This window comes from Pezoporus flaviventris, unplaced genomic scaffold (genome assembly GCF_033815535.1).
Source record: "Pezoporus flaviventris isolate CSIRO_AGI_PZ_B2104156 unplaced genomic scaffold, CSIRO_AGI_Pfla_v1 ptg000006l, whole genome shotgun sequence".
NCBI classification, from domain to species: Eukaryota; Metazoa; Chordata; class Aves; order Psittaciformes; family Psittacidae; genus Pezoporus; species Pezoporus flaviventris.
In genome coordinates, this window is record NW_026892554.1 from 4,336,946 (window position 1) to 4,362,687 (window position 25,742).

Here is a 25,742-nt window from a genome sequence, read left to right on the forward strand (position 1 = left end):
TCTGTAGAGAATGTGCTCCCGTGGCAAGGAAAGAAATCTCTTTGCAAACACAGAACTGGAATGGAGATGTGCTGTGTTGAAGGATTTAGTTGTAGTGGGATTTTCTGTCTTCCTCATCATCGTAGCACTTGGAGGTGAACGGCTTCTGTTCTCTGTGTCTTGCAGGGTTACTTGGCTTGTCCAGGGTAGTTGCTCTGCCATAAACCTCTGCTGTCTGTAGCCAGCTCATTCCCAGCTCTCTGCCAGTTCTCATTCCCTATTTGGTGCAAGTCACTTGCCTATACAGATCACTCACTGCTCTCTTATTAAGAGTACTTATCTGGTCATTACTCCTTCCAGGAGCTTTTTGCATCCTGTATGCTATGGAGGGGGGGTGCAGGGGACTGAAAGCTTGTTGAAATGTTTTCATCACCCACACCTCCTTTTGGTTTGGATTTCATGTTCTGCCTCATAGCATTACGGGGGGTGAATGTGCACAGATGCAGCGTTGCGTGCAGATACACTGTGAAGCAGGCTTTGAATGTATGCAGTCAATAACTAAGTAGCTGTGGGTGCTCTGCAGTTAGGGATACACATCATGTTGTGGGAATTCTCTCCTGTGGGTGTACATGGCTTGTGCAGGTCGCCTTGAGGCTTTTTATGGCAAGCCTGGGACCAGATGTGCCTCCTACTCAAAGGTTTGGCCTGTCCTTCAGGCCATAATCTCCAGCCATTCCCTTAGTTACTGTCTCCACGGTTTGATTGTCAGTGCTTTGTTTTCCTACAGTGAATCTTTTATTCTTTCCATGCTATCTTCCTTGGCATCCTGATTTTTTCCACAGCTGTTAGAGCCAAAGTCTGATATAATCTTTATTTATAACTTTATTTATAACCTAAGCCCTAAGTGCACTCTGATTGCCCTCTGCTCCACCTCTCCAGCCCTGCAGAGCTGCACCTCTCCTGTGACTGAGACTGTATATAGCCCTCCAAACGTGCTTTCCCTGGTGCTTTGAACGGTGCTAGAATAACTTCCACTAATTTATACTTCCAGTGTATATCTGAACCCTTAGGACCTGTTTACCTTGCCTCAGATGGCTGCTCAAACTCGTGCAGATGGCTTTAAGGTATGAGCCACAGTAACTCCCAGCTCTGGCCCAGTCGCTGTGCAGTTGTGTAAAGCACCTGCGTGTGTTTGATTTGCTTCATTTATTCACACTCTCAAAAGCTCAGCCACGTTGCTTTGATACAAGATCTGTCTCTAGTGTCTGCAGCATCATTGCCACAGTTGTGAGCAGGAGACAGGCCAGGCTGTTATTAAATATTTAAGGTGGTTACTGTAGAGCCACACCTCTGCTTGTTGTGTTCAGTCTCAATCCAGCTTTTTGGGTCCTTCCTGAGCAGGTTGGTTGCCATCACTTAATCACACAGCTAATTATGGTGAGGCGTCATCTCTTCAGCGGTACACAGGGAGCTGCAGGGATTTTACTCAACTCTAACAGACTAATGGTTGTCTCAGATAAACACATTTTTTTGGTGATGTCTGTCAAATCTCTCTTGCAGTTTAGCATCCTTGTGCTCTCCTGGCAAGATGCATTTAAAGCATTATCATGTATGTGCTGCCTTGTCAGCCAAGCACATTCTTCTCGGCATCTGTCTGAACTGGTACCAGTATATTGACTTCAGCAGCAGTCAATTCCTGGGCAATTAGGGGACAGTTAGAAATAGGAGAAACCACTTCTCTTCCACATTGTTCTGCAGATACACTCAGCATCTTGGTATGTTACAGGAAACTGCAACAGTGGTCTGAGCAACTGGAATGCACATTTTCCACTTCAGGTTGGGTGAGAGAGGAATTAATGCTAGATTCTAAATGAAGCAGGTGAAGGAAAACCATCAGTGTTTGTGTGTCAGCTTCATTGTTTGTCTGCCATGTTTATCCTGCAGAAACTCTGCCTGTACTTAAAAGGATTTCTAGAGAGCCAATTGAATTGTGTTAGCATGGGCTCACCAATTCAGAATGGCTTGCAGAGGTTGCAGGGCTCTGTTGTGTTGCTGATTGATTTGATGTAGTTAATACTGGTGGGACTTTTCATAGAAGTATCATAAATGCTGCCATGATGGGCTGGTTTGATTTAGATTCATCAGGTAGAGACCTTTAAGTCATTTCCCAATTGTGTGTTCCTGTTCCTACTATCTCAAAATCGAAGTGTCTTTGTAGGCGGTGTCTTAATGCTGATGCAGAGCCTGTCATATTGCTTCTGCTGCACTTGGGTTGTTGCTTGTTTGTTTTTTTTTCCCAGTTCAGCACAATTGAATGGTACCAGGACTTTCTTCTCAGTATATACTAAGATTTACACACTCAACTGTGTGTTCAGTATCTGTGGAATTACAGGATGTTCACGTTATTCCACTGTTGGGCTTCGGGAATGGGCTCAACACATGCTGCTGTGTGGGTTGTTCGTCCTGTACTTTCAAGCATGGATCCTGTGCTTGTGCAGTCAGTGCAACTGTTCACTGTCAGATTTTGATGTATAGGTGCAACTGTACTTGGCATGGTGTAGGAAATCTTTATTAGGAAAAGAGGTGAACTAAGGCATAGAGGCCAGGAAACCTCGCTGAGCAAACTCTTATGGTTATTTCTGTAAACACAAGCAAGACAGCTGTGGTCACGATTGTGTTTTATTGTCAGAACCGCACCATGCTTTTCCTCCCATAAGGTATACGAGGTTATTGCTTCCCACTTGCCACAAAACGGAAAATCCAGTGTAGAGACCTGCTGTTCAGAGGACGTGGATTTAATTCCTCACAGCAGCTTCTATATGATTATTAAAACACATGTTGGAGTGCGCTTTACATGGTGCGATGTCAGCCTCGGAGCCCTGTGTTACAGTCATTTCCCTGCCTCTGACCAGAGGGGGGTGTTCAGGGAAAACTTGCCTTATGGGAGAGAAGAAAATCCTTTACTCTGCTGAAGACCTGTTTAATAAGAGGAAACACAGTGTTTAAGTTTTCTTATATTAAGGTATTCTATGTTGGAGTTGGCAATGAATTAAAACTAATACTTTTCCTTCAAAAATTACCTTCTAGGAATTATTCCTTCTACGTGCTTGACAACCACAATCTCCAGCAGCTGTGGGACTGGAACCATCATAACTTGACGATCAAGGAGGGGAAGATGTACTTTGCGTTTAATCCTAAATTGTGTGTTTCTGAGATATACCGTATGGAGGAAGTTTCAGGAACCAAGGGGCGGCAGAGCAAAGGAGACATAAATCCAAGGAACAATGGGGAGAGAGCCTCTTGTAAGTAAACAAACAAATCTCAAGGCAGACTGCATAAGAAGGTGTCACAGTAAGCCCTCATCCCACTGCCAGATTGCTGTCCATTGCAGTATCTAGAGTTGCGAAGTTACAGTAGGATTTCAGTCATTCAGCTTGTTCAGTTACAAAATGTAGCTGTGAAAATACGTTCACATGTGTGGAAAATTATGTGGTTACGTGGTCACTGTCTCACCTGTAAAAACCATTTGATGAAGACAACTGCTTTATAAGTACCCTTTCTTTGTGAGCAGCGTCGTATAGCAATAGGAGCATACCTGGGAAATGAGAAATAAAGTGTAGTGTTTTGGTATATCCAACAAGAAGTAGTTTCCCATTTTCCTTTGCAGATGCACATCATTATAGGTATTTTCCTCTCTTAGATACCTACCTTCCCTTGATACTAAGGAGGCGGCTGAGTAACAATTCCATAGACATTAAAACTCCTATGTTCAAGCTTCTTTTCAGCTGCTGCCAAATACTGCATCTTGTTGCTAGAAATGCTTGTTGTGAACTCAGTTTTCCATGCTTTATGCTCAAATTATTTGCTTTTCAATTGGAAACACTTTAGAGTGATATGCTATTCCTGAACCTCAGTCTCTGCATTTCACTTTGGGTTTTGCAATGGTCATGTTTGTTGGAGCGTTGTCTTCTGGCTTTGGAGGTCTGCACATCAGGTCTCCAAGTGTAACCAACACAGTCAAAAGCAATCTCTCATCTAGAAGTTAAGACAACAAATTTGACCTCAAACTCTTAGACTCAACAGTGCCTTTTTCTCTGGTCTGTTTGTGGTGTTCTTGGAGCTGGGTAAATTTAAAATGGATCTTGTGTATAAGTCAAGTCCCCTTGTTCTGGATGGTGTTTACAAAACTAGGACACGTACTCTGCTGAATGTCTCTTTAGGCATGATGCATAAATGCAGATGGCATAGATCCTTGTTGTAAGCACACTCCATTCTTTGCACACTGAATAGAGCAAATGCTTGCAGTCCTGGAGGAGTTACAGACACACAGCCAGGCCTTACTACTGCTGAGGCTAGTGCCAGCCGCTGCCTGTTCTTTAAAACAAACCATTACAGAAAGCTTTCTGACTGGGAGAAGGGGAAAAGAATCAACAAAAGCTAAACTGCCTTTGAAAAGATAGCACCAGTCGTGCCAGTGTACATGAGGGTGAAAACCCCTTTATTTTCACAGGCTTCTATGGAATGCTAGAAACTAACTCACAGTTGACTCTTGGAACACAATTTCTTCATCCAAGAATTAAGTTTTTAAAACGCTATTTTGGTCTGGATTGGAAAGCTCAGTGAGTTGGGAGTGGGAAGCCATTCATTTCAAAGCTGCCAGCTTCCATCCAGCTCTGTTCAGAAGAGTAGCTGGAAGCTGCTGCCATCAAATGGTTGTGTCGTATATGAGCTGAGTTTTGGAGTTCTTGGGCCAGCCTCGCGTGAATGGGGATGTAAACTCCTTTGTCCTTTCCATGTTGTCCATTCTTCAGAAAAAGAAATTGTAGTTGTCAGAAGTTGTCCTTGAAGGAGAGAGCTCAGAGGCCAGTTACTGCTCTGTGTGTGCACTGGAGTTGGGTGATAAATTTAGTGCTTCGAAACCAGTCTTGTGAATAACCAGGACTTCGTTCCGCGCTCAGGGAGAGTCTGAAGTAGTTTTCAAGAGCTTTCTGATGATGCATTAGAAGAAAATTTGCTTCAGAAAACAAAATAACAAGTAGTTCCAGCATGTTCTGAAATGATTGCCAAGGTCACTGCTTACCCTTAAGCATCAAATGTAGTAGGATGAAATACGAGGCTCTACAGAGACAAAGGCTATTGGCATACTGTGGTATTCTAGGCACTACTGGAAAGGCTAATTAGCTACAACTGATACCTGAGAGGAAGCAAAAACTAGTAGGTGATGTGATGCTAATTCTGTTATGTCCTGTCCTTTTGTATTGCAGGTGAAAGCCACATTCTGCGTTTTGTGTCCAACACTACACTCAAGAATCGGATTAAACTAACATGGGAACGGTATCGCCCTCCAGATTATAGAGATCTCATTAGCTTCACTGTTTACTACAAAGAAGCGTAAGTAGATGTTGTCCAAGACAAATGATAACCAAGAGATAGTAGACAATTCTGACTGGTGGATATCTCACCCAGTTTACGTTTTTCATCCTCGAGTCCTGCTTGTGTTGAAATTCTTTCTCGGTGGAGCACAAGCCCCCTTTGAAAAGAGGATTATTTTGATGGAAACTTACAAGTGGATTCCAAATCCATCAGAAAGCTTCAAGTTTGGAGCAAATGAAAAATGAGGTGGATGGTTTGGCAGTTCTCAGGGGTCTAATTTGGAGCTCTTCTTAAGTCATGTCATCTTTACCAGATCATTTCTTTCTCTAGTCATAGTACTGACTTCAGAGCATCACAGATTAGGAGTCTGCTCTATCATGTTGATGACTTGTTTACTCAGGGTTTGGGGTTATTTTGATTACCTACCTTTTGTAGTTTACTACATTGGTATCTTGACAATGAAGAAGTGGGGCAGTTTCTAGAAAGATCCTAATTTCTTGGGAGGTGTCCCTGCCTTTGCCCATCCTTGTAGTGTCTCAGCTTTAGAATAGTAAAAACTACAAATGAGCGCACTAAAAACTCTCCAAGCAGTTTGGAGGTGTGAAAGGGAGGTTCTGAATGCTGGTGGTGACATAAGGAGCAAGACTGCAAGAAACAGGAGCTCAAATTGCTCAAGTCCAGCATCACTTGAAAAAGAATTGTCATTGTTGTGGTGTGCAGTGGTGCAATAAACTTAGTGCTAGGTTAGTCTGTAGTAATTAATAACAAGAATAGCGCTTCGTATGCTCTTGCACCAGTGTTGCAACTTAGGAAAAGTAGAACTAAATAAGTGTGTTTGTATTGTGTGGGAATAAAAGGCGAAGAAAAGCCTGTTGGACTGGTCATGGCCAGTCATGGAAGTTTGAGTTCTTCTTGGTAAGAAGCTTAGCCACTACCAACTGGTTTGAGATGCTTCTGTTTCATATGTGCTTAGCTAAAGTCTAAAGGCCTGAAGCATTTCATTGGTTTGGATAAAAACAGGTAAATTTAGTGTTTTCTTGGAGAACTTTGCCTTGTTGCTAGTAACTGAAGGTAAAACCTGCAGCTAAAGCTGAGCTCTGAATTTTGTACCACTTGGAAGTAGGTACAAATTTTACTGTGCTTTATTCTGTTATGGAAAACGAGTAATCTTTATTTGCTTCATTGGGCAACAATGGAGTGAGGCACGCATAAATATATGAAAATTTTCAGGAGAAAATATTATGTACTGTTTTTTCTTCTAATATTTCAGACCATTCAAAAATGTGACAGAGTACGATGGGCAAGATGCTTGTGGCTCCAATAGCTGGAACATGGTTGATGTTGACCTGCCACCGAACAAAGAGAACAATCCTGGAATTCTCCTGCAGGGACTGAAACCTTGGACTCAATACGCCATTTACGTCAAGGCTGTTACCCTCACAATGATGGAAAACCATCACATTCATGGAGCAAAAAGTGAAATTGTATATATCCGAACCAATGCTGCAGGTGAGATGCTGGGCTCTTGGGGAAGAGGTTTATAATGCTGTGGGTATGGTCATTATAATAACAGAATTCCGGTGCAAGTTCTGTTGTTAATACAGAGATTGAATTTACGTGCAGATGACATGTACAATGATAGAAAGTTTCCAGTGATTTTGAAAGCATTTGAATTCAGACTTCATGATTGTCCAGGCAGTTCTTTCTTCGGGAGCTCCTAAAGTTGTTTGGAGTTAAGATTTCAGACTTTTTTTCCTTTGGTGAAGGTTAAATTTACGTACAACTGCTTGTGGTTGCAGTTGAACCCTTAATAGCTGTTGTTTGTGGGGCAGCAGTAGGAAATCTTGTCTTTGAAATAGGATGGTGTTCTTTCTTGCAGTATAGAAATGGATTGGGATTCACTTAGACAGCTTGCATTAGAATACATTGTAGAATGCTCCAGATTTAAATAAGTTTTCTGGTTTTCTCCTCCAGTGCCATCCATTCCCTTAGATGTTATTTCAGCATCAAATTCCTCATCCCAGCTGATTGTGAAATGGAATCCTCCCTCTCTTCCTAATGGCAACCTCTCGTACTACATCGTACGATGGCAGCAGCAACCTCAGGACAGTTACCTTTACAGACACAATTACTGCTCCAAAGGTAGGAAAACAAAACATGGTTGTGTTGAAATGCCTCTGGCTCTTACCTGCCAGTGCACTTGATTGACAAGAGCTAAAGCCCGTGCCCTGCTTCACAACTAGAAGAGAATGGCTAAACATGGATTGTTGCTATATTCATAATAGGGAGAGAAGAAACAAACTGTTTCTGTTCTTTTCTTCCAAGATAAAGTCCCAATTCGAAGATATGCTGATGGGACCATTGATACAGAAGAAGCTACTGAACCCACTAAGCCAGAGGGCTGTGGGGGAGAAAAAGGACCTTGTTGTGCTTGTCCCAAGACGGAGGCAGAAAAGCAAGCTGAGAAGGAGGAAGCAGAGTACCGCAAAGTCTTTGAGAACTTCCTTCACAACTCCATCTTTGTCCCCAGGTAATGGATTTTGGACACTTCCTCTCTGTAAGTTGAACTAATAGTTTAGTTTTTTAGCATTTCATATTGCTGAGGGCTCCAGGACATGAAAACATACGTAGACAACATCTGAAACACATAAACATTGCCTTTTATACGAGACAATCCACAGCCTTTTTTTGCAGTTTCCCTTATTCACTAATTTTCATCTCTTTCTCTCTCAATTTTTGCTAATAGTAAGGGTTCTTACCTATATTGTTCAAGGGCTTGAGTGATGGTTTCTTTTCAGAGTCAAGAGTCACTGGAGGAGCTATTTCTCTAAAAAGGTTTCAGAGATGAGCAACATGTGGCAGACAAAGGATTTTGGGTGCGGTCTTTCTCTCAATAGCCATTTAAGTGCTTGTATTTCCAATCTGAAGATTTATTTGCCTTTGCAATTGAGGGCATCATCACCTCGCAGCATTGAAACTCATCTTCCTTTCTCACTGCACTAATTGCAAAAGGCATATTGGTTTCCTGGATCCGTGCTGCAGAGAAGTATTAAATATGCCCACTCTTCCATGATAAACACTACCCACACATTAAGTGGAGTAGTAACAATTTTATGTTGCTGCATAGAATAGATACTATGGAATTAATTGGTGATTTTGATCCTGGAGCTTCCAATTTATCCTTCACGTAAGCTGTTCCTGCTTCAGATAATTGGGTCCTGGGTCCTCACTCACAGTGTATAGCTGTTACGCTGCAGTCTATAAGCAATCAGATTTCAATCATGCATGTTATCTCATTGACTCTGTTGGCAGGTCAAGTTTATGGTGAATTCCTGTGTTTGAGAACTCCAAACTGTGCTGTGGTTCCTCACTAAAACTGGTTTATATCGCTCTCAATTGCCGTTTTTTGGACATGTATTCATGGATGTGTTGGATTGACTTGTGTCCTGGGTTCAGCAGTAGCAGTCGTTTTTCTCCTTCTTAGTAGCTGGTGCAGTGCTGTGTTTGGTATTGGGACTGTGATAAGTGAAGAGATTTATAACTTTATCCAAAAAATACAGAACTAAATACTGCCTCTCTTTAGAAGTGCTAAGTATTGTATCTGAGCTGTGTGAGTCACATTTGTGGTTGAATTTGTGCAGTGTTTCCCTATTGATGATGAGAACCAGCAGCAAAGGTGAGCTACAGAGAAGTAACAGCCACCATGACTGGCCAGGATGTAACTCCTGAGCACTGTCACATCTTGTAAATGTGATCTGATTCTGGGCTTTATGAAATAGCACGATAAAGAGTTTTGAAAGGCAGATGTCAGGTCTGAACTACTCCATAGTCTGTTGCAGAGGAAGCTTTTCATTTCACCAGAGCTTTGTCACATAAGGAAGAAGCTCTTCCCTATGAGGGTGCTGAGGCACTGGCACAGGGTGCCCAGAGAAGCTGTGGCCGCCCCATCCCTGGCAGTGTTCAAGGCCAGGTTGGACAGGGCTTGGAGCAACCTGCTCTAGTGGAAGGTGTCCCTGCCCATGGCAGGAGGTTGGAACCGGATGAGATTTAAGGTCCTTTCCAACCCAAACTGTTCTAGGCTTTAGAATACATTATCTCCTCCCAAAGGAAACTTGCAGAGCCTTGAACTCGGTAACAAATGAACTGACCAGTTCACAAAGCATTTCCTGAAAGCTTGTCCATTTCCCTTGTATTTTTTCTTCTTAACTTACTGCCATTAGGGTGTGTTTTCTAACAGCAAGGGCAGATAAAGTACAACACTCACATAGCTGCATAGCCAAGCAACTTTAAAGAGACTGCATGTCAGGGAAATTAAAGATTATGAGCTAGTGAAACGTCTCCATGGGACAAATCTAAGCAGCTTTTTACTTGATGTTGATTTTTTTCCCCCTTTCCCAAAGGAGAAATTAATTAATGTGTTCTTGTAAAGTCTCAACAGTAGTATTTGTTTCCAGTGTTCTACCTGTCTCCAGGATATTGTGAAAGAGATCCAGCATGTAATACAGCATGAGAACGTTTGGGTGGTTTTTAAGCATGTTGATCTAATCTTGTCTGCAACTTCTGGATGACCCCATGTGTGTTACTGTCTTCATGAGGTAGATTTCAAACATTAGGACTCTCCTTAATCTTGAACAGACACAACCAGAGGAGGATGAGTGATTCTTCTTCCAAGTTTCTTGGTTCCCCAATGAGCAGGATGAGATGGGCTCTGCGTGTAGTAGAAGGTATCTGAGAAGTAACACTAAAATTGCCATAGGGTATGAGTTAGCTTTTATGTTACATGACCCTCATTTTTCACCTGCTCTTCTTAATTTCTTGTTTTAATTTTTTATAGTGTTATTTTTAATTTTTCTCTTGCATTTCTCTTCCTTCCTCTCCTTTAACAGAATAGATGAATTTTCATGTTTTTATCTCTGGACTTGTCCTTATTTCCTTGGATGAGTGTTTTTGTCTATCTGTGCCTTTCACAAAAGCAGGAAGCTTCTTGACCACAAAGCAATGGTGTCAAAACTCTTGATGTTTTAATCGTGTTTGCCTCATGATTATCCTGCAGGTCTTTTCCTCATATGACACTACTTTTATCAGCAAGTTTTGTGTTGCTTTCTCTTTTTTCCCCCAAATGCAGGGTAGGACTGTGCAACCCCCCAAATACCACCAAAGAGTGGAAACTTCTGAATCCCAATGACAGACCAAGTCATGCCTTTTGGGTTGTTGCATTGGCCTATGCTTTTGTGGTCGGTTGAAAAGGAACTTTCTGTTTTCACTGCTTTTATCACAGAATCTGTGCAGATGTCGATCAGTTCTGTCCTAAGCATCCCATGTGCTTTTAGCAGTTCTACTGAGTTAAAAGCAGTAAATGAATACTCATCCTAAGCGAGCTGAATGGGTTTAGTAACTTCTGTAAGTTCCAGTGTAGAGGAGGCACAAGTGCTTACATCTCCTATGGAATTTCCCCATACTCCAGTGACAAATGAAGACATTTGCTTGTATGTTGCTTCAAAGAATTTCTTGATGGCTTAGGACGTCTTTTCCTTGTGTTGGTTTATTTCTGTGCTGTGGTTTGCATAGCACTGGAGAGTGTCAGAGCGACTGCTCGAGACATAGTAAAGGGATTTTGGAGAATGTTGTAGTGAACTCCTAAAAAAGAAGAAGGAAAAAAAAACCTTAAAATTTTATCCAACCTCTGCCAGAAGATTTCAAACCCAAGTCAGCCTGGTTTTGGCTCTCCCTGCAGCATGCTGTTCTGTGGCTGAGTGTACTAAGACGGTATATTTGACAGTGAATTAGCTTCTCCTGTTGAGTCATCTTTCTTCCTGCTGGGTGTTTGAGGGAGGTCTTAGGTGCCTGGTTTGTAACTGGCCCTCTGACAGGAGTGTGTTAGACCTCACTTTGTCCTTGATAATGGTTGCACTGTCCAGGTATTAAATGGGCACCGGCAAAGAGGTTCAGGTGGGGTAGGATTGAAGCCAAAACTGGTTTTGTAGTGCAGCTCCTCCTACGTTCTTCTTTATGTCCCCTGGTTCATTGCTGTCCAGGCCTGAGCAGTGCTGCAGGCTTCAGGAACTAGGATATCAGGAGCTGGAACAGCCAGCGTGCTCTGTGTAGTTACTGCTTCTCTGCAGAAGAGGCTGGGATCTGACACAAGCCAAGTGACAGGTATATCCTGTGGCGATCTCGTGTGGGTTTGTTAATACCATCCAAATGTTTGTAAGAGTATTGTCCTGTTGACCCTTGTACCAGTACTCAAGCCTGCCCACTACAACAGCTTCTAGACTGCAGAAATTAACGGTGGTGCTGTAGATGGTCAGGTTTGTAACTCTGCATAAATTTCATACCGATGCCTATAAGGCAAAGCAAAGTTGCTCTTTGCTGTACACAGCATTAGTGCTGTGCTTTCTCATACAGGAGGGTTGTTCCTTTGCAGAGCTTTTGTTTGGGTGACAAAAATAGATACACAAATTAGCACACATGAATGGTGGTTAACACTCGTGGTCTTCAGCTACGTTCCAGGTTTCTTTTCTCAGTGCAGTACATTCAGATACCTGTAATTTCATTGCAGCTGAAACAAAAGTTAAGCCTACTGAGAGTTGGCTTTGCTAATCCAGCAAGCTCCAAAACACTTTTTTCCCTTTACCTTTTCACCCTTTAACATCCAGTTTTTATTTGAAGCATCAACATTGCTGTCACTAAATACAAACCTAGGATACTTATTGAATAACAATGAAGCCATTTTTGCTGCTCAGTTTATTGTGTGAGGTCAGAAGCTTGCCTGTTCATCTTGAGGTGTGTGAGCCTCAGAGTTCTGGTTGGTGTCTGACCAAAGCAGAAAGAGGTTTTGTTCAGGTTAAGAGAAAGCTTTCATCTTGTTTTGCAGTGTCCCTTATTTAGCTTTTTTAATAGCAGTTACCTGTTTTACTGGGTTTTTTTCTGCTCGGTCTTCCTGGAGCTGGAATAAAAATGGATTTTCTCTAAAGAGACCTTTCCTTAACCTGTTTACTCCACAGACCCGATCGGAAGCGGAGGGACGTGTTCCGAATCGCAAATGCCACTTTGGCCACTCGGAACAGGAACGCAACTGGGCCAGATCACTTCGCCAATGTTTCTGACGCAGAGGAGAGCGAGGTGGAATACCCCTTCTTTGAGACCAAAGTGGATGGCAAGGAGAGAACCGTCATCTCCCATCTCCAGCCTTTTACTCTTTACCGCATTGATATTCACAGCTGCAACCATGAAGCTGACACACTTGGTTGTAGCGCTTCCAACTTTGTCTTTGCAAGAACCATGCCTTCAGGTATGCTCTCACCAGTGCACAGTTTTGTTGTATTTTATGGGGACAGATCAACCTCAGGGGCCTCAAACTCTCCACCACCAGGTAAAAAAACATTGGGATATAATAAAGAAATTCTATGCAAGAAAAGAAATAGGATCTGTATAAAACTTTGCTCCAGTAGTTTAATGTCCTTGACTGGTCTCTTGTGTGTCCTGTGATCTGGACAAAGGTAGAAGCCCGTGCATCGACTACTGAGATAATTATGAGAGAGCCTGTTTCCCAGATAAGGTGAGACCCGCAGCCATGGTGGTGGAAAGGTTTCATTCTTCAGTTTCCTGCATGCTCACTGAAGGCAGGGGAACATTTCTCTGCTAATGTGTAGTTTTGCTGTGTTCACTCTGAACTGTTTGCAGATGTTAAAGAGTTTTGCTGGTGGGAATGTTTGCCAAATGTTTCTTCTGTGACAGAATGACCATGCATTTGTCCAGCCTCGAAAGAGGAGGGGCACTGTATTGCTTTGTGCCCATCTAGAGTACTTCAAATGGGAAGCATTGAACGCTGTACTCGGGTTTGGGACTTTTACAGATTGTACTTCTTCTCAAAAGAATAGAGATGATTTTAGTGTAAGCTCATATGCATCCAGCAAAGAGCTTCTGAATCCAGCAGATGTCTGGGAATATTTGATGCAGAATGAGAGCAATTTTGTTTTGTTTCTGGAAGAAAGACTGTCATAATCCAGATCCAGCTGTGTCAGTAAAAAGGCAAAAAGTATTGCTTATTTCAAGGAAATAAGGAAATCTGTGAGATCAGGGAAAAGGAAATAAGTGTTCCCAGATTTTTTGCACATGGCTCTGAAAATTAAAGGCTAAACAATTCTGTTTTCTTCTTCTAAACCTGACAACTGCATTGTTGAATAAGTGGTCTTTTTTACATTGACTGAAACGGTCTTCATATTCTCGTTCCTGTGGGAACAGCTACCTGCAAGCTTCCAGTGGAAAGCCTAGAAGGAAAAATCAGATGCTGATAAACAGGTTTTTGGGCACACACGGCAGAGTGACTAAGGCAGAGGCTGTTCCTGGTGGAGCTGTATACACTGTGCTATGTTTCTGGCAACCAGCAGTACAGACTGCTAACCTCTCCCTGATCAGTGCATTTTGTTCTCTGGCTCTCTGAGTAGCACTTACTGCAGTGCTTTGGTACCTAAAGAATGGTTTGAACCTTTCGTTTCCTTCAGCTGTTGCTTAAGTTTCTGTTTCAGTAATAGGTATCCTTCTCACATCACTTGTAAATATTTTACAGAGGGAGCAGATAACATTCCAGGAACGGTAGCATGGGAAGCAAAAGAAGAGAATACCGTCTACCTGAAGTGGTTGGAGCCTGCAAACCCCAATGGGCTGATACTAATGTATGAAATCAAGTATGGGCAGCATGGAGAGGTGAGGATTTGACATTTCTTCAAGAGTTAATGCTTGTAACTCATAATTCATACACAAAATGGGATCTTTCTTAACATGCTTCTGGGCAGTGCTGCAGATCACAGGTAGAAATGGTGGTTTCAAACACCCAGCACCAGCCAGCATGTCATTCCCTTGTTTTGTTTGATAATCCTGAACTCTGCGTATCTCCTTAAGGCGTTTAAACAAAACCTGATCAGATGGAGCTTTTAGTTATCGAAATTAGCTTATCCTGCAGCTGTATTGTTTTCTTAAGAATGAAGGAATGTGGAGATACTAACATGAACTGTAAATTGCGTTTTAGGAGAAGCGGGAATGTGTTTCCAGGCAGGAATACAAGAAGCTTGGCGGAGCTAAACTAACCCACCTGAACCCTGGAAACTATTCTGCTAGAGTCCAGGCCACTTCGTTAGCTGGAAACGGGTCATGGACCGAGCCAGTCTCTTTCTATGTGCAACCTAAATGTAAGATGAACGTTCATTGACTGTGTCAAAATGGTCTTCCTTACAATTCCTGCTGTTGACATCTGTAATTGGGCATATGAGCCTCTTGCCTGTACTCTGAACACTCCTCTTATTTGCTGATGCTTCTTTGGGAACTCTGTTGCATGTTTTTGGCAAGTGTTGACAACCAGGAGGTGTATCTGAGGTGTGGTCTGTTTTCTGATACTCATTGTATTATATGTGTGAGAGATGCAAGCAGCTGGTGGGTGTGTAGAACACACTGCTGTGGCTTCCTGTGATGCACAACTATGCTAAGAATGGTTTGGCAGCCATAACAACATGAGTTGTATTGGATTGTACAAAACCTGGAGCCATAAGGGAAACCTGCTTTAAAATGCAGAATAATACAGGAAACAAGGCATTTGTTTAGATTTTTGGCTGGCACATTTTGTTAAATATCAAGATGCTTTTTCATCACCTGTTGCAAGTGACATTTGATAAAGACAGCATCCTGATGAAAGGGTGATGCTGCTCCAGGCACTGGGAGTAATTTATATGTTATAAGAACACTACTGTAGTGTCCACAGAGACCCTCTCAAGAACTTCTGTATTTAGTTGTAGAGCAGATGTATCCACAGAAAACTGCAGCTCCATCTTTTATTCCTTTTGGGTTTTCTAATTGCTGGGTTTCTAAGAACTGGAAGAGCAGGGTGTATATTATAAATATAAGTATAAGCAATTGCAAGGTGAACAAAAGGTGGAAAGAAGCTGAATATGCAGGTGAACAATTACATATTGTTCACAGAGAACTATAAGTCCTTAAGCATAAGTTGTGAAAACAAACCCCAGACAGACACTGTTCTGAACAAAATCAATGCTTTTTACTGCCTGTTTTCTTATTCCACTCATCTGCAGTCAGGGAGTGTTTCTGAGTGCATTTTTCCACATCAGACAAGAAAATGAGTACTTTGATTTCTTCCCTGTATGGAAATACACTGAGTGGGTTTTGAATGTTTCTTTGTTAATGGAGGTTTTATAGAAACCCTGATACAATTGTTTTCTTGTTGGTTGCAGCAGCAAACTATGGGAACTTCCTGCACTTGATAATTGCACTCCCTATTGCTTTCCTGCTCATCATTGGGGGATTGCTGATAATGCTGTACGTCTTTAACAAAAAGAGGTGAGTTGTATAAGCTTGTGGTTAAAAGTGCAGGAGGGGAATGTTTCATTTCAAATCCATGCCCATGAAGTTAGACATTATAAAGGGAAAAGGCATTCAGAGGACTGGAGAAGCTGAAGCAGATTCTGTTTTGTTGGTGTGTAAAAGGAGGTAGTTTAGAGTTACCAGCAAGCATCTGGCTTCTGCTTGAGATGTCAGGAGGCTTTTTTTACAGTATCATGTTTGTGATGGAAGAGGAGGGCTCGTCAGGAGCATGTCCACTGGGGCAGTGATGGCAGGCTGAACCTATATGAGCAGAGTATTTGACTGAAATACGGGTCAATATCAGTAATGAAAACTTAGTTTCTGTTTGGGTTAACTTGATTTCATGCAAATTCTAGAGGTTTTTTGCAATCTTCACATCCACGTAAAAAATCACATCCGGGACAGAGCAGTCCAGGGAACTGCTCCATTGATTTGGTTTCCTCAGTTTTGTTCTTTATAACTAGTGATTTGTTTAATTATTATTTAATTGAAATACATGATGACGGCTTAATACAAGTCAGTGCCAGTGTTCAGCCTTGCCACTTTCTAGGTATGGAGGCTTTCTGTTACACCTGTATAAATGATGCTCATTGAGTATCCTGTTATTTCCAGCTCTAATTCATTTGTAGCACTGCACACAGTAGGACCAGTTCTCAAGCACTCCAGAAAGGGCTCTGTAGCTAGTGAAGTACAATACCTGCTTGGTTTTCCCTTGGGCTCTCCTAGGCTAAATGCCTGTTAATTCATCCTTCTTTAAACTGTTGTTCTAGCCCAGAGAACGTTTTGTCTCTGATCTTCTAAGTCTGATAATTTTGTGTCTACAACCTGCCTCATAGCGCTGAATAAATGTGTCTTACTCTGAAAAACACCCCTGTAAAATGGGGGGGGGGGGGGGGATTTTTAAAATAGAAACGTTTATGAAATAGTTGAATGGAATTCCCCATTAAAAACAGTCTTGTCCTTTGCTAGATCACTTCTCTCCCACAGTAGAGCAGATGATGTTAAAGTGTGTTCTCAGCCACAGGTCTCCTGGGTGTATCACCCTACAGCTGCCTTTCTTAAAGGAAGTTTACCCAGCAGCTAAAAGTACCTCGTGTTTACATTTTTTCTGGTGCTGATTTGGTATAAAGAAGACTGCAGGCTTCCTGGGAAAGCTGTTCTGGGCTGTTTTCCCATTGATTATGTGAGGTGGAGTAAGAACTTGGTTTGTTCCCTTTGTCTGAAATGTTCTCCATGTACGGTAAATAATACTCTGTGGTTGAGCAAATGGTGGGCAAACTATAGAAGAGGTGGTCTGAAATGTACTTAGGTTTAAAGAGTAAAAACCAAACAAAGTTCTTTCAACAGGAACAGTGACAGGCTGGGCAATGGAGTGCTGTATGCTTCTGTGAACCCTGAGTACTTCAGTGCTTCAGATGGTAAGTGTGGCCTTACACTTGTGATGCTTTTACTTTGATGTATTCTGTTTGTGTCCCAGTTTGAAAGGTAGGAATCTGGAAGAGGGATGTTGTAAACCGGCTTTCTCTCTTTGCTTTTTTAGCACAGATGTGAATCCATCATTAATAAGATATCAGTGTCACCTGTCTGTGGAAACTGGGGAGGGTTCGACATTTTTCCTGTAGTTTATTCAGTGGAGGCAAATTTGGAGGCATTAGCTTCACTTTCAGAGTATCATCTACTCATCCAGTGATGTTTTCACTGGAATAAAGGAAGAATTCATGAATTCATTGTTTTTCATGTTTGCCCTTTTAAGCCCTATTCTGACTTACTGGAACAAATCCATGGCTTGTTTTTGTGTGCTTCTCATGTGGAAAATAGTAACACTTAGAAAAACCAATTCTGTCTCTTCATTTCCCATCCCAATAAAACTCCCTTTAGCCCAGGAGGCTAATGAGCTTAGCCTGTTTCACTGTTACATTTTTTTATGGTGGCACCATTAGGGTTAAAGGTCTGTCAGTGTTCATGCTATAATCCTCTATTTTTGCATCCTGTCATTTCACCCATCCAGAGCATGTGACTCAACTGTCCCCTCCTTTGGTGACTGATAGGGAGCAGCATCAGTGACTACTCAGATGTCTTCTTGCCTGAGGCAATCCTCCCTCCTGGCAGGCACCTTCTGAGATCTCTCTTCTGCCTCAGATCAAAGACTTGTAGCAGCAGCAGCAGGTTCTGCTTTTACTGGTGCAGCAGTGCTTGCACAAGTGATCAGAATAGTTTCATGCAAAGAGCCTACTAGATCAGAGAGTCTCTTTCCCTCTAGTCATAAAATCAATCTGTTAATAGAGAATACAGCAGACACTGAACTGATAGAGATGATCAAGTATGTTTGATGCTGTCTGGAAGAATTGGAAAACCAAGGGTCCCAAGAAAAGCTCAAGCCTGAAGTATTGATTCAAACCTCTTCCCATGCTGCTTTGGTGCCTTGAGGACCCTTCTTTCTATCATTACGTTAGTACTATAGCGAATCCACTTCAAGTCCATCTATATATTTATTTATATGCCAAGCATCCATCCATTTATCTGTCTGTCTTTCTCTGTATGAGAAAGACCATGGACTATTGGTGTGAATTGTTCAAAATCTCATCATTGTTTAATGTGTTTTACAATAGAACTCTTTGGGCAGTTGGTATCATAAAGCAGTCAGTGATCATGCATCTTGGACAAGTACAACGTTACGGCCTGTTCTTTCTCTCCTTAGTGTATGTTCCAGATGAATGGGAGGTGCCCCGTGAGAAGATCACCATGTGTCGGGAGCTTGGGCAAGGCTCCTTTGGAATGGTGTATGAGGGAATAGCCAAGGGAGTTGTGAAGGATGAGCCAGAGACCAGGGTGGCCATCAAGACTGTCAATGAGTCTGCAAGTATGCGTGAGAGGATAGAGTTCTTAAATGAGGCCTCAGTGATGAAGGAGTTCAATTGTCACCATGTGGTAAGTCACGATTCGTACAGCTGTGGTGCTTGTTGGCATGAGGGCGTTCAGGGTACATCTTCACTGAACTGGGATTTTAGGTTCAACTCTGCAGCTTTATAGCATTACTGTGAAACAGGAGTCAGTGAGTGGAACCAGATCTGTTTTCAGACCTTTCCTGCAGGTTCACAGATGTTCGAGGCTACAGATCGACATGAGTAAATGGTTCCTACAGTTCAATTAGCTGTATTTATAACTGAGCATTTGTTTTGTCTTTTCCAGGTTCGGCTGCTTGGTGTTGTTTCTCAGGGCCAGCCTACACTGGTTATCATGGAGCTGATGACACGTGGGGACCTCAAAAGTTACCTGAGATCATTGAGGCCAGACACAGAGGTGAGTGAGGAGCAGCTTGATGGGTTTTTTTATTTCTTCAGTTAGAATCATCTTGAATGGAGCAGCCTAGCATTGGAATTGTTTGCTGGAAAGGCAATTAGCCTTTCTTGCCCTTCTCCTTAAGCTCTAAGAACAAAACATGAGCTGCTCTGTGATCTGCAACACGTTTCTTCATGAGGTAGCTGTTGCAAACAGCCCAGAGTGCTGCATGGAATAGGTCCCTTGTGTTGCTGAGTCCTTCCTGTTTTCTAGGTTTGAATTAAATCTCTTGTCCAGTCTGGTTCCTCATTAAGATATCAAACTAAAAATTAGCATGCATGTTAGGTTAATTGTTTCCTGTTGTCTGTTCTGCCTGTTGCCTGTGCTAGGAAGTAAAAATGTAGTATTTTAGCTAATACACTATTCTAATATGTAGGCTGTCAGTCTAACAGCTAAAATTGCCACATATGATAGAGGGTCTGAACGATAAAGATGACACATAGGTCACTTGCCACTAAGTATGTACACAAGAGAATGAATAAGGTATAAATGGGAGGGCATTGCATCTAGCAAAAACAGATTGATTAAGTGATTGGATACAGAAAATAATTATACTGAATACAGGATTCAGGAAATACCAGCAGGACTGTGGAACTAAGGGCTTGATTAGCATCTATGATTAATAATGTTTCAGGTTATGTATAAATAGTTTTGGTTGAATTCAGCAAACTTCTTTAAAAGGGACAGTGACATGATAAAAAAATCACCGAAGTGATGAGCTCTGCTCTTGGCTTTTCTGTCTTGTGTGCTGGTGCTCTCCAAAGCAGCCAGTGCTTGTCTGTTCCTAAATTCCCAGTCTCCCTTGATATGCAGTGTAAAGAGCTGAGCAAACTCTTTTGAGGACCTGTATGAGGAGCATCAGTAAGGTGTGGATGGAGGGCTTGCCTGATCACTGCCTTAACTGATAATTTAACCATGCAGCTCCCATACCCATCTCTTCCTCCTCGGAATCCAATTCATGTCGGTCCTTCTGGGCTTTCTTGCTTCTATCTTCTTGGCTCTCATAGGGATGGATGTCTATAAGGATGGGCATTTAGGCGTAAGAGGACATCCTTGTACCACAAAGTCTTTTCTGGCTTGTATTCCCTAAAATAAAATGGCCTAAATAGAATTCCCTAAAATAGAAAGAGCTGTTTGGGAGTTCTGTTTGTAACCCAACTTGATATGGCCAGTTTTCCCACTAAGCTATGGTGTATTTGTTTCGCCTGGATCATGTCAGGCTGAACTGTGATGATGTGATTTAAAAACTAGTAATGATAAAACCCAGTATCTTGCAGATTGTTTTATCTGTTTTACCTTCTTAATCTTGCTCAGAATAATCCTGGCCAGGCCCCTCCCACTCTGAAGAAGATGATTCAGATGGCAGGAGAGATTGCTGATGGGATGGCATACCTCAACGCCAACAAATTCGTACACAGAGACCTTGCTGCGAGAAACTGCATGGTGGCAGAAGACTTCACAGTGAAGATAGGAGGTGTGCTTGCTTGACTTCTACACTAACAAACCCCATCATCCTTCGAAGAAAATCAGCATTTTAGAGGAATTTTCTTGTTTTGAAAGCTGCTCAAAAGACCTTTTAGAACTTAGCTCCAGTTTAAATTTCTGAAGCATGCTCCTTCTGAAGGCTTGTTGCAATTTAAGACCTGTGAGCAGTCAACATTGAGTTGAAACTCTTGGAATACCTCTATTTGCTGTTGTTCCAGTGAGGAAATAGTATAGTATATGGGTTTAAAAGAGCTAGTGAAGCAGTGATTGGAGGTGCAGATGCTGCAGACATCTGGGTAGATGGTGTCATTGCCACTGGTGTGTCATTCACTTGTCTGTTAATGTGCAGAAATAATTCCACCTCCTGTTTATTGATTCAAGGATAGGAATTTTAGTATCATTTTAAAGTCTATCTGATTTAGAAGTGGAATGTAAGGCTTGACTTAAGCTGGGTGCTTTCCAGTCTGAACTGGAGTTCTGCTTTCCAGACAACAGAATGGCTTTTCTTCTGCTCTGCTGTTTTTCCCTTCACCATCCCTCCAAAATAGTGTCAGATGAGTTTTTTCAGACTTCTCTCCAGAGGATGATTTTAAGCTTTTGGCTGTTTTTGCGTTGTGCATATTAAAATAACATGTATAGCAACAGCCTTCTGCTGTAGGAAACTAATTCTTTTTCTCTAAGCTTAACTCAGCTATTTTGATAATTTGTGTAAGTAATCCTGTCATTTGGGAGAAAGAGAAAATGATTTCATTTTGAGTCAGTTAATTAGGAAATAAGATCTTTGGGGGATTTTGTGCATTTTCTGCAGGTTTGGGGGAAGTCAGCCTCACTCCTTCCCGCTCCAGTTTTCTCCCTCCTCTTCCCCCTCTCCAGCGTGTTTTACAGTTCTTTGAACTGGAGATGGTGCATTTCTCCCCTTCAGGATGGTACATGGTTACCCCAAAAGCGTTTCACGTAATACGCTGCACTGCTCTCGTTTATGTACCAGTGCTGAAGATCCCTTCATGGAGAAATGGTTTGGGAGCATCTTGACTGGAGCACGCCAGCTCAGGTGTTTAGATCTCAGAGGAAGAGCTTTATGCTACACTACCCTCTGCTCATTGCCTGTTTCTTATTTGCATTACATCTTTAAAGATTTTTCCATTCAGCCAGGATAAAGTCACCCTGGTGTGTGGGAGTGATGGAATAGCTGCACAGATGGGCTTTTTAGTCATAATCACAGAGGGTACCAGTGTCCCTAGTACACAAGGAATGAGAACGATCAGTGGCTGGTCACTCATCCAAGCCTGGTAATAATGACTTCCATGGACTGGTAATAAAGACTGTGAGTGAGAACTGGAGGAATTCTGTCCTCTTTTCACTCCGCTTTTCCCAGCAAACAAGGGGAAACTCCAGGTCTCTGTTGATAAAACGGATTTTGCCCTGAGTCTGCTGTGTGAGCAGCCAGCATTTAATATGAGTAAGAGATTTGATGCCACCTGATCTATTAACTTTTGCGTTACTGAAAACACAGTAACTGCTTTAAATAGGCTGGTCCAAAGCCCAGCAGTTCTGTGTGTGTCAAACTGATTGTACAGGGAAAAAATGCAGGACTAAGTCTGAGTTACAGTCAGGAGGTGAGCAGTGTTAGATCCAAGTCTTGCAAATGCTTGCGTGTTTACAGTTAAGGACATACATGCAACACCAAGTATTGGCCTGTGTTAGTCAGAAATGAATCCTCTGTTGTATTTGAGATGGAATATTGTAGAGGAATTGCAAATTACCTTTGGAGAGAATTAAAAAGCGAAGCATTTCCCTCAACATGTGAGAGTCTTCAGTTAAAACACAATAGTATTAACTGCTAAAGGAGCTCTTTACACTTTAAAAGGAAAAGAAAATCATTGAATTCAATGAGCAGATCAGTGAATTATGTGACCTTCAGAAGACTGGGCTTCCTGCAAAGCTCGAGCATAAATCCTGGAACTTCTTATGTGTAAATCATTCCGATTGCTCACCTCCTGAAGTCAGTTGGTTTTGTGGGGAGGGGAGCTAACCAGCCCTACGGCAGCAGGTAAAGGGCAGGGTCATGGTAAGAGACTGCAGAGTCTTTGCACCAAACTGTGATTCTGTGCTGGTTACAGTGGCTTGTAATAAAGGAAACGTTTGCAAACTCAAAACACTTGCACCTTCTGAAAACATTTATTCCTCCTAGATTTTGGCATGACAAGAGATATCTACGAGACAGATTATTACCGTAAAGGAGGAAAAGGTTTGCTGCCTGTCCGCTGGATGTCCCCAGAATCACTGAAAGATGGAGTCTTCACCACGCACTCCGATGTCTGGTAACAAAAAAGGGGCTTGGCAAGACTGGTTTAGCCCCTCTTCTTTCTAGCCTCTTGTTTTAGTAGACTTAAACGTGCATCTTCTCCTGTCTTTTCAGAAGTAGCTCTCTTTTTCCCACTGCGAAGCATTCTGCTTTGTATTTCATATTTCCATTGCAAAGTCAGGAACTCAAGGTTAAATTCTGCTCTCAGAGAGCAGAAATAAATGGATATCCCACACTGGAGGTGGTGGCATGTTTCCTGCTGTGGGTTGTAAAATCAGTTGTGCAATGAGAAACATTCCCTTCACCTGGAGGAGGAAGCTGTTGTTTTCCAAATTGTCCTCCTTCAAGAGGAGCATTAAAAGTTGCCAAGAATATAGAAAGGCTCTTAGTACTGACCTGCTTTTCTATCAAAACCTTCTGTGTAAATAACAACTCTCCTTTCCCTCAAATGGGTTGTGTACACCAGCAGGTTTTTCCTTGGGAGATCTCCCCTGTGTATATCCTTCTCCATTTGGAGCTTTGTTGGCTTGTTTTATATACCGCAAGATGCAGAAATAGTTTATCCTCTAAAAGCACATTGCCCAGTTGTTGTATTTGTGAAGTTATTAATAGAAGCATTCAGGGTATTTCAAAATACACTTCTTAGAAGAAATAATACCCTGGAACAATTCCCCTCGCACACTTCCCCCCCCAGGGTTTTGCAGATAGGTAGGGAGGACTTGGCAGCAGATGAACGTGTACTGGCAAAACCTCTACACTCTGTCTTTTATGGCTTCTCTGCCTTCCTAACAAGATGTTTTTACTGCTGATCTCTTCCAGAATTGGCAGCTGATTGCCTCCAAATGTCTAGAAGTCGGTAGGAATGGTATTCGAGTAGTAAACTGCATTTTCTTTAAACAGCTTGGGGATTTTGGAGCTGGTGGACTGTAGTCCGCAGCACCAGCTCTGAGTGTGAAGGGTTCATAGGGGAATCGTGCAGCAAGTAAAAAAGCAAAGCACCAGAATGCTGCTTAAATTTTCCTTTGCACATGGCTAGTAACTTGTTTATGAATTCAGTAACCCTCAGACTTGGAAGTAGATGAAAACAACCATCTTTAGTTGATGGGGAAGCTCTGTATCAGCCATTTATCTAACAGAACAGCCCAGGCATGCTTTTGGCAGTCCCCTGCAGTAAAAGAACTTTGGGACTTGTAATGGCTTCACAAAGCAGACAGATATTTGGAATATATCACTAGAAATCCCTGGGTGTAGAATGAGCCTGGAGTGAGGAGCTGGCAAAACCTGCCTGCTCTTTTACCATACAGCAGGAACTGACGAGCCCAGCCATTGTATCAGAAGTGGACTGCAGCAGGTGAGGTGTTCAGCTTGGGTGACGCACTGCACTTGTTCCATACAGGCTTTCCTTTAGCCCAGAACTGTGAAGTGACGTTACTGATCAAACATAACTCAAAATCCAAACAAAAAACCCCGTACATGTGACGCCAAATCAGGCGTCAGAAGTAAATCAGTGCTCCAGTTGTTGCAGGAAGCACGTGAGTTCTCCCTTCAGTGTCAGCAGGATTTGACGTCCATCGGTCACTCAGTCCAGAGCAGGGTTGAGCAAACAATATTGCAGCTTATCAGTGGGACAGTTTGGGATATCCTAGCTAGAAGTCACATCAAGCAAAGTGGCAAAGATCGTAAGATTGGAAACCTTAAAAGGAGGAGGAAAATCTGACAGATTTTTACTTGAAAGCATAAAGAGGAAAAAAGTGCTTTATGGAGAGGAGGTCCACAGCTCTTATCAGTATATCACAGTTCCTCTTGGTCACCTTACTTGTAACAAGTGACTTACTCAGCAGTTTGGTTCACATGGGTGTGCTATCTTGAGGTGCAAAAGCCCTGCTTCAACATGAGGAATATGCTGTTTCTTTAGAACATGTCTGTGTTTGTGTTTGCCACGTATATCCACAGCTACAGATTCAGGAATTCCAGTCTGAATTCCAGTGCAGTAGAGCTTGACTTAGCACTGTCGTGAAACACTCTCTATTGACTTGATCTGCTTGTGGCTAAAAGGATCATTCTGGCATCCTTACCAATAACTTTCAGACCAAACACCGTGCATTGAAGGTTTCTTCACCAGGAAAAACTCCCTGACTCCTTGTATTGGTTCAGATTTTGAAGTTGCTTCATGTAAACCATGTAACTTGGCTGTTTTGGAGGCCATTTATTTTTGTCAAACAGTAAAAACCGTTGACACTGCTTTTCCTGCCTGTTTAATGGGATATTGTGACATCTGATTCCACGTTCTTCGAGATCAGTTGTAGAAGCCAGAATGTCAAGAAGAGACAACTGTGCGAGTGGTCAGAGTGCAGGATTTATAAGCTGTAAGGTGAAATGGCAAACTGCAGAAAGAGCATCTGGAGGTTTTGAAGGGTGGAGCTTTGCTTTAGCAGTTCATTCTGTTATTGCTTTTCAGACGGGAGAATGAGGTAATTAGACAAGACTGTTTTTGTTGTCGTTAGGGAAGGAGAACGTTTTCATGCAATCCTGTTCAGGGTGAGGGTGTTTGTCTATAAATAAGTCCTCAGCATCTTGCATTCTTTCTGAGCTGGCAGTTGCCTTGAAGGAGCAACATAAGTTTATTTGTTATGATAATAGGAGTAGTAGGTGTGCAAGGCTTGTTCTCATTATTCCTGCAGCGATCAAAGCAGCTTCAAAGGCACCAAAGCATTGAGCTGACCCTCTGTCCCTCCCTCCCCTGAAAGGCAGACAATTGCAAGTCTGTTTGTGGCTTCTGGCTCCAGATGCAAACCATTTCAGATACAGTGGAGAAAGAAAGATAAAACCACTCTACCATAACCAGCTAATAATACTGGACTCCTGTTTTCATAACAATACCCTATTGAAA

The 25,742-nt window shown here is 42.2% G+C and overlaps 1 protein-coding gene across 4 annotated transcripts in view; it reads left to right on the plus strand.

Moving 5' to 3' along the window:
* Positions 1–25,742, plus strand: part of IGF1R (insulin like growth factor 1 receptor) — a 179,318-nt gene that overhangs the window by 138,955 nt on the left and 14,621 nt on the right. For 2 of the 4 annotated variants that reach the window (XM_061446693.1, XM_061446695.1), the window contains exons 6-19: positions 3,067–3,281; positions 5,244–5,370; positions 6,623–6,861; positions 7,327–7,494; positions 7,678–7,882; positions 12,357–12,643; positions 13,922–14,058; positions 14,381–14,540; positions 15,597–15,699; positions 17,071–17,141; positions 18,422–18,651; positions 18,913–19,023; positions 20,377–20,536; positions 22,739–22,868. In XM_061446693.1, the coding sequence (XP_061302677.1) occupies positions 3,067–3,281; positions 5,244–5,370; positions 6,623–6,861; positions 7,327–7,494; positions 7,678–7,882; positions 12,357–12,643; positions 13,922–14,058; positions 14,381–14,540; positions 15,597–15,699; positions 17,071–17,141; positions 18,422–18,651; positions 18,913–19,023; positions 20,377–20,536; positions 22,739–22,868 (2,343 nt within the window). Of the gene's footprint in view, positions 1–3,066; positions 3,282–5,243; positions 5,371–6,622; positions 6,862–7,326; positions 7,495–7,677; positions 7,883–12,356; positions 12,644–13,921; positions 14,059–14,380; positions 14,541–15,593; positions 15,700–17,070; positions 17,142–18,421; positions 18,652–18,912; positions 19,024–20,376; positions 20,537–22,738; positions 22,869–25,742 lie in introns of all 4 variants that reach the window. The other 2 variants (XM_061446692.1, XM_061446694.1) reach the window with 1 other exon arrangement.